Source organism: Acanthopagrus latus, chromosome 13 (genome assembly GCF_904848185.1).
Source record: "Acanthopagrus latus isolate v.2019 chromosome 13, fAcaLat1.1, whole genome shotgun sequence".
In the NCBI taxonomy this organism is placed as follows: Eukaryota; Metazoa; Chordata; class Actinopteri; order Spariformes; family Sparidae; genus Acanthopagrus; species Acanthopagrus latus.
In genome coordinates, this window is record NC_051051.1 from 15,223,792 (window position 1) to 15,237,179 (window position 13,388).

Below are 13,388 nucleotides of genomic sequence, written 5' to 3' on the forward strand. Positions count from 1 at the left end.
CCTTTTGACCACTGATTTCTACTGCTTATTCCATCACTTGGATCTTACTCCCTTGTTGGTTATCACATAATCTCATTCCATCAAATGTGGAAGTAGTTGGCGTGGAGTTTGATGGTCCTTCTCAATTAAAAAAAAAAATATAGCTGTGTACTAGGGCTGGGTGATAAATTGGCAAAAGTGATTAATTTTAGTTTGTGGTTTAGGACATTTTAGAAAAAAATAAAATCTATTTTCACTTTAACTTGCTCCGCCGCCGCTCCTCATGGGCTCCCGTAGTTCATAGTGGGCTTCACCCTTACATTGACTTTCCCACTGAGAAACAAACACAACATGCAGCAAGTCAAGAGTTGGACAGCTGCTACAGATGCAGTCATGTTGCATATTGCAATAAATATCATGCCCGTATGTGGCCACAACGGGGCATGTCTCAAGCCAGAGGAAGCTGACAGGCTCAAGTTCCTGGCCAAAACTGTGTTAAGAAGACAGCGAGCACACACCTCATGTCCTGTACATCTACCATCATGTCATGTTTACAATGCAATTCATGCAGATGTTTCATTTAGTGTACATGTCTTCAGGGATATAAAACACTTTTTGTAAACAAAAGGCACCTTTTGCAAAATAAAGTATTTAATGAAAGTTATGTCAACACTTTATCAATACCAATCTGGAAACTGATCTGTTTTTATAATAGCAAGTAATCTGACATGTTAAATGTATGTTAACAAAAGCATTTTATCAAAAAGGGATGCATTCTTGAGAGATTGAAGGTGCACTGTTTACAATGGCAGGGCAATTTTGTTGAAAAAATCGTAAATCGAGTTTGGTGTGAAAAAATCGAAGATTCAATTTTTAGGCCATATCGCCCAGCCCTTCTTTGTACAAACAGTTGGAGAAGGCTAGAACAGATAAATAAACAAAACACAAAAACCTTTATGATACTTGCTAAAGACGACCACTGGTCCACATGAACCATTGGATCTGGAAAAGGTCGTTTAGTTATTTTTTGATGTTCTCCACATTGATTTTACATTGATTTTCAAATTCTTGTCCAATATTTGTTTTCTGTTGACTCGGTTAAATCAGAGTAGTGAAGCTGATTCCACTCTTTGCACTCCATTTTGTCTAGGAGGACAAAAAAATCATCTCAGTTCATATGGTGGCGGTGGTGATGATAACAAAAGCATTTTTATGTTTTTAGTGTTTTAAGTATAGCAGTGAAAGTAAATAGTAAGACTTGTCTGTTGAGAGAGTTTATACAAAATAATCATTTAAAAAGCCTCTGATGCTGAACACATTGTTCATTGTCTCCTTCTCTTTCCTTTGCAGAAGAGTTTGATAAAGAAACAGGACAGATACTCAGCGGCATGGACAAACTGCCACCTGACCTGAAGCAGTTTGTGAAGGAGGACAATGAGCTGTTTGACAAGGAGATCGAGGAGTGGGATGCCTTGCAGGCCCGCAAGGCCCAGCAGGAGAAGCTGGCCCTCGCCGCTGCAGCTGCAGCTGCAGCAGCCTCGGCAGCATCCAGCACTTCAACTTCTTCATCTTCCCCTCAGCCCATGAGTATTGAGTCCAGCCCTCCAGACAACGCAGGTTAGGGTCATGGTGCTCAGAATACAGAGTAGAATACTTAATTGAGAATCAATACTTGGTAGGAATATATACACAGAAAAAACGCTTGTTCCCTAGAGAGTTAGAAACAGACGAAGAAATGACCTTGTGCAGCCTTACAACTCTAACTCACTTTGACTTGTTATTGTCTGTAGGATTGTATGCAATGTATACAGTATATCACAGCAAAGGTTGTGACCTGTGCAGTTTGTTTAAAAAAGATGTTTCAGCCCAGAGCGCTCAGATGTATTTATATTGAATTGTCATGTGTCGTGACACACAGTGTGATTATTGACTAAATTAGGCAGTGAAAGCTGTTTGTTATTGGGTTGTTAATTTATTCAAATAAACATATAATGTTTTAATTAATTTTAATTTAGAGTTGTCAAAGCTTTTTATGGATGGCGAACCTGTAGAAAATCATTCTGAAGGGAAGCTTTTGAAACGTATTATGCATTTGTGCTATTCTCTAATATTGTCATTGTCATCCTGCAGTACCCCAGCAGGATCCAGAATACATGGAGCAGCCATCACCTACGAATGACTCCAAGCATCTGCAGGAGGACACCGAGCGAGCCATCTCCAGGGCTGCTGCTGAACAGGAGGAGAGGAGCCCTGAAGCATTGTTAAATGCTGTATGTAAAACATGCAAAAAAGCACACCACATTCTCATAGAGACACAGTAGGCTGCTGGTTTTTCAGCGAAAACAGCCCTTGAAGTCCAGTGTTCATTGCCTGTGTAGGGTCAGATAGCAGAACACCAAAGGTAGGGACTAGCTGGTCAAAGTGTAGAATTTAGCAGGTAAAGGTCTGGATGTTTGTCTCAGTAGTTGCTGGAAACTTAAGCGATCCATAACAAGGAGAATACTGGACATGGATTCGCCAGTTGGTCAGAAACACAACTGGAAATGAATGATAATGTTGTTCTGTAACTGCTGGTTGCTAACAAGTTCACCATCAACTTTAAACATGCTAATACAGAATGTTTCTGTTGTGTTCAGCTTTTGCCTGCTGCCCCCAAGTGACCAAAAATTCAGTTAAATGCAGGTTATGAAGTTCAACAATAAACTACCTCTCTCCAGGATTGCTCACCCCACCGTTAATGCAGGTCTAAAGGATGGTTTCGACACTTTTCAATACAGTCTAGTTTCCTTGCTGAGGTGCTTTGAGGAATGGTACCACAAAGAGGGAACTTTTTAATAAAAAATACTATAACAACACCTAGTTGAGGAGCTCAGCCCCCTGAAGCATCTTAATTAATTTCGGCTAACCTTCAAAATGCATTTTATGCACAGACAGCAATACATTGACTTATATGTCCCCCATTTGAACTGTGTTGGGAAGGGAGCATTTCACAGCTGGAGGAGCACTTACCTGCTCACTCAGCAACAAAATAAATCATCATACGCATGGTAATGTGAGTGTTGTTTTAAGACATGCTTGAAAAATTCTGAAACTATCCTTTAAACCCATTTCAAGCTTATTCTAGTTTCTAACACTGTGTCCACACATGTTCCCAGTGAGTCTGAACATGGATTAAAAGTTATTTGATCTGTCAGGCCCAGTGAGAATATGTCAATCTTTTGAGAAAACCACATTATATCTTGTGGTATTCAGGTATAAAATACGTTGTGTTCCTTATAATATTTCACTGTATCTTTTCTCTACATTTAATGTTCCTCACATTTCCATCGGTCCTCTATCCTTTCTGTCCCATTCTCCCTGCAGTCTCTTCCCCCTCCCACCTCCCCTCAGCCTGAGGTCCAGGTGAGCACCCCTTCCACCCCTCCTCCTGACCTGGTCACGGACGATGAGTCCCCTGGCCAGCGCACCGTAGAGGTGGCCATTCCTAATGTGGGGACCTTTGTCATTGAGTCAGAAGAGGGGGGGTATGATGACGAGGTAGCTCTCGCCCAGACAACCCTTCTCCCCCTTGTTGTGCTGACAAGTCTGTGCCTGTTTGATATATTGAGTGAGAGCATCATTGCCCATTCACACGGCTCTACATGAAGGTTTTTCACACCTGAGAGGATCTGACACTTTATGCCAACATATTTCTGGATTGGTCTGCGGCTGAAAAAGCTGCGCAATAAGCCTGACCTCTTTGTTGGCCTTTTTGCTGTACTCTTGTGTGAAAAGTTTTTCTCGAGCCAGTCTGCATCTTGGCACAGAGGCAGGTTGACCTTTTGCAGAAAGCTTAAGTCTGCTGCTTTACACAAGTCACTCTTACATAGAAAAAGACAAGGGCACAGGGTCGTGCTATGATATGAATAAGTTTTTGTACGTTTGGCCTGTATTTAAAACCGAATGCAATTCCTGGGGATGCTAATGATAGTTTGTACAGATTTCATGCAGTCATCATGGTTTGTAGTTTGTTTTTCTTTTGGGTTGCCTTATTAACAGCAGTAGTTGTAGGTCGGTCTGGTCTGAGCGTTGAGTTGCTGCTGTTGTCAGTATTCCAGCCTGTCCCCCCGCACTGTTGGCTATCTGTCACACACAGCTGTCACATGGCTGCCTTAGTTTTCACACATTATCCTTGTGAGGGTTGTGCATTGTGCCATTGAACTGACTGGCTGTGTCCCTCACAAAAGTGTCACTCTAACCAATGCATGGACTGCTGAGTGATGTCTAGCATGCCCTGACTGTGGTATGCTTCATTGTAGCGCCTCAGAGCGCATAACATAGTGGTCGACCTTGCTCGGCTCGTCACAAGGACCTGTTGTTGTGTTTAACATGGTTCCTGCTTCCTGGGCAGGCGATGATGACCCCCAACATGCAGGGTATAATTATGGCCATTGGCAAAACCAGCAGCGTATATGAAAAGAATGGGCCTGAGGCAGCCTTTTTTAAGGTACACACTATCTCTCCTTTACCTTTCTTCATTCCACTCATTCACCCACTTAACCTCCATCCACCTTCTTCTCTGTGTATGTGTGTCTTGGTCTTATCCTTTTGTACTTTCTTGCAGTGAAGTAAGACAGATAAAACACTAAAACAGCATTTAGTAACTATGACAGGGTAACTCAGACTTCATAGATCTCATGGCGCTGGGTTTGAGGGGAAAGTTATCCGTATTCAGACGTGCTGTGCAGCTACTCAGCTCTAAACTTCATAAATTTTGGGCTGCATATTAGATTATGTAAATCAACCACACGAAGTCAGCCCCTCCTGTGTTGCCAAAATCATCCTGCTCTGAACTTTCAAATCTCAGCAATGGAAAAAGTAAACTTTAGGATACATGTGATGGTTCTATATACCATTTCTCATAATGACAGGGTAGTGAAGTGAAAGAAAAATATACATTTCAAATCTAATAGAAGCCAATAATGTAATGATAAAGATTCCGCTAAATGGACTATCTCAAGAATAATCTTGTTGTGTATGTAACAGTTTTCCAGTTCTGAGGGAAAGGAGCATTTGAGAGCGAGTGAATGTGTGTGTGAGTGCATTGTGACTTTATAAATCAACTCTAAATTTGTAATATGATGAAAACAATCATGTCTTAAATTGATTTAACTTTGCAGGTTGCCTTATATTTCTGAACTCAAAGTGTAACCTTTTTTTCCAGTCTTTCATATCTCTGGGAGTACAACTGCATAAGTGAAAAAAGGTGTATAAAGGCTTCTGTGGCTCCAGAGGAAGCTGCATGTTATTTGATAGTGCCTCCAGTGATCACAAGGTGGCAGGTTTTTTTTAAAGTAAGAATAATATGTGATATCTGTATTTTTTATTTATTTATTTTTAAAAAGGTGATATCTCTGGTTCTGCTGTATCAGTTTTGATCATATTTACATATTGAGTCCAACTTGTTGGTGTTAGTGAGTGTAATGCTAGACCAGATGACTGCAAAAACAAAAAAAAGTAAACTACATCTAGCGTTACCCACAATGTAACTGCACTGAGTGACATCAGTGGAGGATGTAACAGATCCTCTGGAACCAAAAAAATGCTTTCTACTTTATTTTTTACATATGCAGTAGTATTCCACCAATTACTCATTAAAGTGTGTTTACAGGTTGTGGGGAGTTACCCTTTAAGAGGAACCAAATCAATGGAAGTATCCATATGAACATCCTGCCTCAACCTTATTCAGCGTTTTTAATCGTTACTCTGCCGTCTCTGTCTCTCTGGTCAGGCCATAAAGCTGGAGTATGCTCGTCTTCTGAGATTTGCCCAGGAGGACACACCTCCTGAGAATGACTACCGTCTGCAGCACATCATCGTCTACTTCATCCAAAACCAGGCACCCAAGAAGATCCTGGAGAGGACTCTGCTGACACAGTTTGCTGACAGGAACCTGGCCTTTGATGAGAGGTAGAGTAGACAGCCTTAAACCTTTTTATTTAAAAAAAAAAAAAAGAAAAAAAAATCTGTTATTCAATAGGATTTTATTCCTGTAGTCTCATACTTGGTCAGTTGAAAGTTACATCAGATTCGCTCATTCCAATCACCAGCAGAGGGCAGCACAAACCTAGGCTCTGACTACAGAACATATAGGTTTACCCTCTGCAAATGCTGACGCTGTGTACTGGACGGTGATCTGATGGTATTCCCTCTGTGTTTCTTTCTTTTCTTTTTTTTTTTCAAACTAAAATCTTACGAGACCCATGTCCAGTAATGACTTTCTTTAATACTGCCGGCAAATATCAAGACTCTCATTGTAATGCTCTTGTCATTAGGGTATATAATGCCCCTTACTATCTCTTAGAATTTTCAACTGCGCTTGTTGGCCTCAATCCATATTCATGAGTGAAAAATTGATTTCTTCCTTCTCCTCTATTTTAAGCAAGATAATTAGATTTATGTGTGCATGTGGCCTCAATAGGAGCCTCCGGAGGAGTGTTTCACTTCTCCTCTCAGCACTAAAGTGTGATTCATTAGGCCATGTTAAGGCCTAGGGGCAGGGTGGACTCTTTCATCTCCTGGAGTACCTCACAATGACTCACCATCTCATCGCTAACGCTGCTTCCTCTTCCTGTCTCCCCACCTCCACAGATGTAAGAGCATTATGAGTGTGGCACGTGCCAAACTGGACCTAATTAAGCCAGAGGAGGTCAACATGGATGAATATGAGGTCAGCAGTGGTGTCTTCCTGGTTCTATTTATCTAACACAGTAGATCTGTGTCCTTTCCTACTGCCTCTAATGCAGCATTACACATGGTCTTTGTAGACTTTGCTATAATTGACAGTCGATGTGACTGGTTATGAATTTCACTGCACTTGCCTATGGTAACCTCTGTTTCTCTAAACCAGATGTGGCATCAGGTTTACCGGAATTTCCGTGAGATGACCATCTGCATGGTGACTGGCTTGGAGCTCTCACAGAAGACAAAGTATGTTGACACCTTTCTAGTGCTTCTATACATAGCTAATATTAGGAAAACTCAGTCTCCAACTACTACAGTAAAGTTTTAACTCAGTTTAGAGTTGCACATCACATTCATTTTCAGTTAATTGCCTGTCTAGCTGCCAGTAAATGTTAAGATGATGCCTGCAGAGGGCAGCATCTTACAGTCTGCACAGCTCCCAGCTGTATAGTTGTGCAGTGAGTTCATCAGGTTTATTTCTTTGCTCGAACAGCTCACTCACACACACAAGCTCTCAGTGCAACTTTGATACAATTTTATCTGACAGTAACATCTGTGCATCTCTCTCGTTCCAGTTACATGGAGGCCCTGATGTATCTGATTTATGCGTACCAGTACAACAAGGAGCTTTTGTCCAAGGGGCTGTACAGAGGGCATGATGAGGAGCTGCTTGGTTATTACCGTCGGGAATGTTTGTTGGTGAGGGAATGCACGCAGCCACACAGTGATATATTCTATTGACTATTCAAAATAGTGGATATGTTTGGTCCTTCATGCCATATCTTTTCAGTTAAACAAAGTGCTCACAAAGCGGGCATTGGCTCTGTACAGCGTATTGGTGTCCAGCAGTGCTCTCTCTGTGATCTCCGTCTCTTCTTTGTCACTCCCTTTCCTCTGGATCAAACTTCCTCCGTTAAAGTGACTCAGCAAAACTAACACGGCCAGACATTTCCCCTTCAATACTGAGCCGTGGTACTATAATCAAATTGCTTTTGCTGAGATATTGCTTTGGCTTGCTCGCAGCCCACAAAAGATTCCACCGAAGGTTTTTCATCTGATACTGACAGATGAAAATCCTTTCAGCGTTGTGATGTGAGCCCCTTTTCATTTCAGCCCCACCAAGCTCCAGGCCGTGCTCTGGTATTATTGGTTAGGGCCGAGGGTATTTTGGTCTGATCAGCCTCATACTGGTCCTCAGAAGCCCTCTTGCTGCTGCACTCAGTAACCTTACACCAGCATTGTGCTCGTAATGTAATCATTGGAGTGGGAATAGGAAGCAGGAGGGCCAGCGAGTGTAAACACATTACCATGAGACACAAGCGTGTCCTCAGCTAACCTCAAACCTCAGCTCTGCACAGCCTGATCGGTCATCTTAGATCTCTGGCCAGGACCTCTGGCTGCGTCCGCTCAGCTGTTTACCTTCAGCTCTTGTTTTAATTGAAAACACTGCTAACATTGACACAGTTAATGTACTTGGATGTTTTTTTGCAACTCCAGCCTCACAGTCCCCGATTCCAAACTGGCTAGCGCAAAAAAAGAGAAAAAAAAAAGACTTGTCGTTTCCTCAGAGAGGAGGTCAGGGAGTTTGTCTGTGACAGCAAGGTGGTTTAGGCCAAGAAGAAAAAGCTTGTATCCACATGAATGCAAGAACGCCAGGATCCACTTCAGTTCCAGTGGCTGCAGGATATTATGTGATATTAATGATGTGTGTGGGATTACTGTTAGTACTTTAGCTGACTAGGATTTATCTATTAGAACAGATGAAAAACTTTACTAGGAAGAACAAGAACAGCAAAATGAATCATGTGGTAAAGATGAAAACACTCAAGCATATTGTTTGGAATAAAAAAAACAATTATACAACACAAATATAATAAATTGAATTGAATTTTGAATCAGTAAAGGCTGAGCGGGCTGCAAAAGACATGAGGAAAAGATACTGTATGAGAAGAAAGAGACAGGTTCATGCTAGTGTTCTAAAAACAAAAGGAAGTTAGTCCGTCTATCCCCTCACCAGATTTGATTTAAAACTTAAATCTGAACACACAGACTAGAGGCACATAGATTTAGTGTCACACTGAGTGTTCAAATATATCACCGTCTCTGTGAATTACCATTTATAAATCTGCTAACTCAGAAAAAGATGCTTATTAAGATTGTGCAAGTTTACTTCAGTTTCAAAGTAGCCCACAGCTAACTAATTACCTCTACCTTACCTCACGTTTCCATGCACCTTAACCCCTACATTTGGGAACTGAAGTTCAAAAATTTGACACTGAAGATGTAAGACAAAGAATAATAACTTAAAATATTAACTTCCAGATTTTACTGTGTGAGTGTTGCACCACCTTGGGCAAATGTTAAAGCTGTAAAACATGTAAAACATATAATCTTACATACTGAAAATTCACCAGTGTCTCCCCCTCCACAGAAATTAAACGAGCAAGCGGCTGCCATGTTTGAGTCGGGAGAAGAGCCGGAGGTGACCACCGGCCTCGGCATCATGAACGAGCTGGTGGTGCCCTGCATCCCTCTGCTGCTGGCCCACGACACAGAGAGGGACCTACTGGCGGTGGAGGACATGAGGAACCGCTGGTGCTCCTACCTGGGCCAAGAGATGGAATGTGAGTCCCTGGGAGAGGAGGAACAGTCTCGGCCTATTAGATATTTCTGGAGAGTTGAAGTCTAAGGTTACTAGTACATTCCCCGTACCCCTGCCAAAGATCATCAGAATCAGGCCACTGCTCGGATCACGCAGTTGAAAGCCTTCGAGGTGGAGAAGCAGTTCCACTTGTTCTGGGAAATCTGAAACTGCAGAGTGTTGTTTTATCTGGAAAACACTGCTCGGGACAATTTTTTTCTATAAAATGTTTAAGATGATTTGAAAGTTTCCCAGCAGTAGTTCCCCCTTCAGTGAAAGTCACCTCAAAAGTCTTTACATTCAGTCCCTCCTCTTAACATTAATAAGCAGCATATACATTTAGAAATTGTTTATAACAGACTGTAGTGTAAATGTAAGCAGATATTATATTGATATTTTAAGTGTTTATTAATGTACAACATTGACGACTGAAGTTTTTATATTATTACAGCTGTGTGCTATTGTCATATATTATCTGTTTAAACAGTAGCCTCCACGTGTGAATGCCCACAGGAGGAGTTATAGTTGTTGATGAATACATTTATGAACAATGTCATGTGCTTACAATTACATAATAGTGTGTTATTCACTTGAGTCACATTTATTAGTCGATCAGTCAATTAGTCCATAAACACATTTAATCTGCAGCCATTTTAACCCCAGATTCAACCGGGCATGTCCGCATCACATTTTGGCCGCAACACAGCTGCCGGAGCCGTTCTAGACAATGCTCGTGATTCTGCCAGGTGCACCAAGATGCGTTTCGGAAGCGTCTTTCCACACTGCTCCACAGACAATATGCTGCAAGTCTAATTTTGAAGGAAGCGGACGGAAGCCGCGTGAAGCTGCACAGAGCAGGTCGAGCCAGAAGGAAGTCAGACACAGGAACGTCATAGACCATCCAATCAGTTTTCAAAATAAAAGACCCTGTACTGACTTGAGATATACAGCTCAAGGAAGTCAGAAAATAGTAATAAAAACCACACTTAAAGCCGATAATGAGGCAGCAGTTTAGCTACTTAACCTACTCATCCATGCTAGAATCACAGAAATAAAAAAAAAAGACTAAATAAACACAATCAGTGCAAGACAGCAATAACAGGCAGGCATGATGCTCCGCCTCTGAAACGCTCCCAAAGGACAGAACAAAGACCGTTGCACATGTGAGGTCAGAGAGATGTGACCAGTGGAGTCAAGCCATAATAATCCATTAGTTGTCATAGTTATGTTATAAGCAAAAAAGCCAAATATTCATCTGTTCCAGCTTCACAAATGTCAGAAAGTTAATCAAGAAAACAATTAATTGATGGTGAAAATAATCGCTGGTTGCAGCCTTGATATGAACCGTGTATTAAATGTTTTCATGCTGCTTGAAATTGCTATTAATAGTGGGACAAAATGTTTTGACTTGACATTTCCCCTTTTGACTCCCTGTCAGCATATCACCACATCAGCATGTTGCGTATAGATTATGCAAATTATTGACGAAACAGTCATACATTTGAGTAGTTTTAGTGTGTCTTTCTTTTATGTCTGTGTAAACTGAATAGCTTTTGTTCTGTTCATTTGTTTGTATAAACAAAACAGTTGCAGCCCTACAGAAATCAGTCATTTTTTTTTTTTTAGATGTGGGTCCGATGGCTAAGAATTGTGCAGAGAACCCTCCTGAAAATAATTTATTGGTAGAAAAATAGCCCTTAAGAGGATTGAGCTTTTATCAGTGTGTTCCAGTAATAGTCCAGAGGGAGCCTGTTCTCCTTATTGCTGGCCTTTGTTCAGGAAGAGCTGTGCTTATCACCCAGACCACTACTCACTGGGGTTTTGCTATCTGTATCTGTTGTGGAACATGCTTTGAAACCACTTGTGATATCACATTGAAAATATTTACCCTGTGATTCCTGTGTCTGGAATCAGACTTTGACTACACTGTGATGCAAGGCCCGTACAATTAATCACTATCTATCTTTCTGTCTGTCTGTCCTCCTCCTCCTCCTCCTGCTGGCAGCCCACCTCCAGGAAAAGCTGACCGACTTCCTCCCCAAGTTACTGGACTGCTCGACGGAAATCAAAAGCTTCCACGACCCTCCCAAGCTGCCCACCTACTCCACCCTGGAGCTGTGTGAGCGATTCAGCCGCATCATGGCCGCCGTCTGCAGGTTGCCCACCGAGGGGAGATGAGCTCAGAGGGGACAGCAGTACACCTCTCCCTTATCACAGGCCCCACCCAGGGCAGAAATCCATGGACCTCTCTTAACCCATGCCTTCCTTATAAATCCAGGGGTCACTCGCTTCTAGCTGTTATTCCTCTGTTACTCTTTTGCTGCTATAGGTTTTATCATGATGAATATTAGTTCACTTTTATTTTAAACAAGACATGACGGAGGTAGGAGGAGAGGACGGACTGTCGGACTGTTGGGAGGGAATAAAGAAATGAGAGGAGAAGTTGATGGAAAACCAGTGGCAATCCTGCGGTGGTTGAAAGCCAAGCACATTCTGCTTCAGTTTAGCAAAAAAAAAAAGAAAAGTTTGAGGGTTTTTCATAGTTTATTATTGTTGTTGTTGCTGTTTGATTCAAGCTTCCCCAACCACGCTCATAGCCCTTTCTAAAGCACCCCTCTCTGCGTGAAAAGGATCACCCTGCTGCTCTGCCTCCAGTTTGGTACAGTATTACCATGTTTTGTTTTATTTTTCTAAGGAAGTAAGGAAGAGAGCCTTCAGATTTATCAGCGGCTCAGAGTATCTCAAAATGGGTCTCATGTCTTTGTGGACTGCGCCAGAATGAGATGTTTTAAGTGCTGTGGTAGACAGCCATGGACTTCCTGTGGCTTGTTAATAAATCGAGAGAATAAAATTTTATTTATGGCCCTTTTAGGCCAAATAAACAAATCTTTTGCCTGGTGTTGATTTTTACTTTGCTTTGCATGATAATAACTTCTGCTGACATTATATTTAACATTTCACACCATTGTTACAAGTGAAACATACTGTCGTTTGAGACATTAAAGGAAAATTTCACCAAAAAAAAAATAATATCTGTCATTAATGCCAAATGCTTTGCAGCTCCAGAAATATTTTGTGGACTGGGAAGTTTAACCTAACTTTTTATTGGCATGGGGAGTGAGTAGATAATGACTGAACTTGAATTTTTGGGTGAACTTTTCCTTTAAGGTAACGGCCAAAGCAACTGACAGTTCACAAGGTAAGTACACTGTTAATAATTTTAAGCTGTATTAACTTAAAAGTGTAAGTTTAAATGCCTTAAATATTTAAGGTTGAATAGTCTGTTTAACATCTTTTAAGTTGTCTTTTTTTTTTTTTTTGTGAAATGCAATTTAAATCAAAGTTACGCCAACGAAGGGTAACTGAACTTGAGAATGCATGTTCGACCAACTTAAGATATTAAGTTGAATCTACAGCTCTTGACACTGACAATCACTACAAATAAATTTGATATCTTTTTAAATGTGATGATTTCTCACAGTTCTTCATGTCACACAGCGCGTAGCTGCAGGAGCTCCTTTGAAGTCGAGTGTCACAGGATCAGCACGGAGTCGCTACATAAAGCAACTCGCAGCGGTTTGAAAGTGCACAAGTGTGATGGTTCTGAACTCAGCACTAACGTCTGTCACGGCTAGAATTTTTCTTTTCTTTTTTTCTTTTTTTTTTTGTTACTGTATGAAAAAAGCAACGCTGTTTTCAACCATGACTTATCTTGACACAACAGCAAGTTTCCATAACGGATGTTTTCTTCAAACGATAAAAAGAAGTGACTGGAAAGTTTTACCTCTCTAACAATGCATGCTGGGAAGTCTGCCAATATTCTGATCATGTTTCTTTAGAACCCCTATTTCTGTGAATTGATTGAATTCTACGTAACATTCATGCGACTCATCAGCTCAAGTCAAAGGACCTCAAGTTAAAAGGAACTCGTGTTTGTAGTTTGGAAGCAGTCTAAAAAAAAAAAAATAAAAAAAAAAGCTATAAACTTTTAAGTTGAATCAATATGAAACAACTAAAACGTGCATATTTACATTAAGTTAACTAG

The 13,388-nt window shown here is 41.1% G+C and overlaps 1 protein-coding gene across 7 annotated transcripts in view; it reads left to right on the forward strand.

Moving 5' to 3' along the window:
• usp25 (ubiquitin specific peptidase 25) overlaps positions 1-12,229 on the forward strand; it is a 33,317-nt gene extending 21,088 nt beyond the window's left edge. For 4 of the 7 annotated variants that reach the window (XM_037119412.1, XM_037119410.1, XM_037119411.1 and 1 more), the window contains 10 exons: positions 1,330-1,596; positions 2,110-2,249; positions 3,343-3,516; positions 4,370-4,465; positions 5,750-5,928; positions 6,610-6,688; positions 6,869-6,948; positions 7,278-7,401; positions 9,134-9,326; positions 11,349-12,229. In XM_037119412.1, coding sequence (XP_036975307.1) covers positions 1,330-1,596; positions 2,110-2,249; positions 3,343-3,516; positions 4,370-4,465; positions 5,750-5,928; positions 6,610-6,688; positions 6,869-6,948; positions 7,278-7,401; positions 9,134-9,326; positions 11,349-11,521 — 1,505 coding nt within the window. In that variant the 3' untranslated portion in view covers positions 11,522-12,229. The remainder of the gene's footprint in view (positions 1-1,329; positions 1,597-2,109; positions 2,250-3,342; positions 3,517-4,369; positions 4,466-5,749; positions 5,929-6,609; positions 6,689-6,868; positions 6,949-7,277; positions 7,402-9,133; positions 9,327-11,348) is intronic. The other 3 variants (XM_037119415.1, XM_037119416.1, XM_037119414.1) reach the window with 2 other exon arrangements.
• Positions 12,230-13,388: the final 1,159 nt, after the last annotated feature.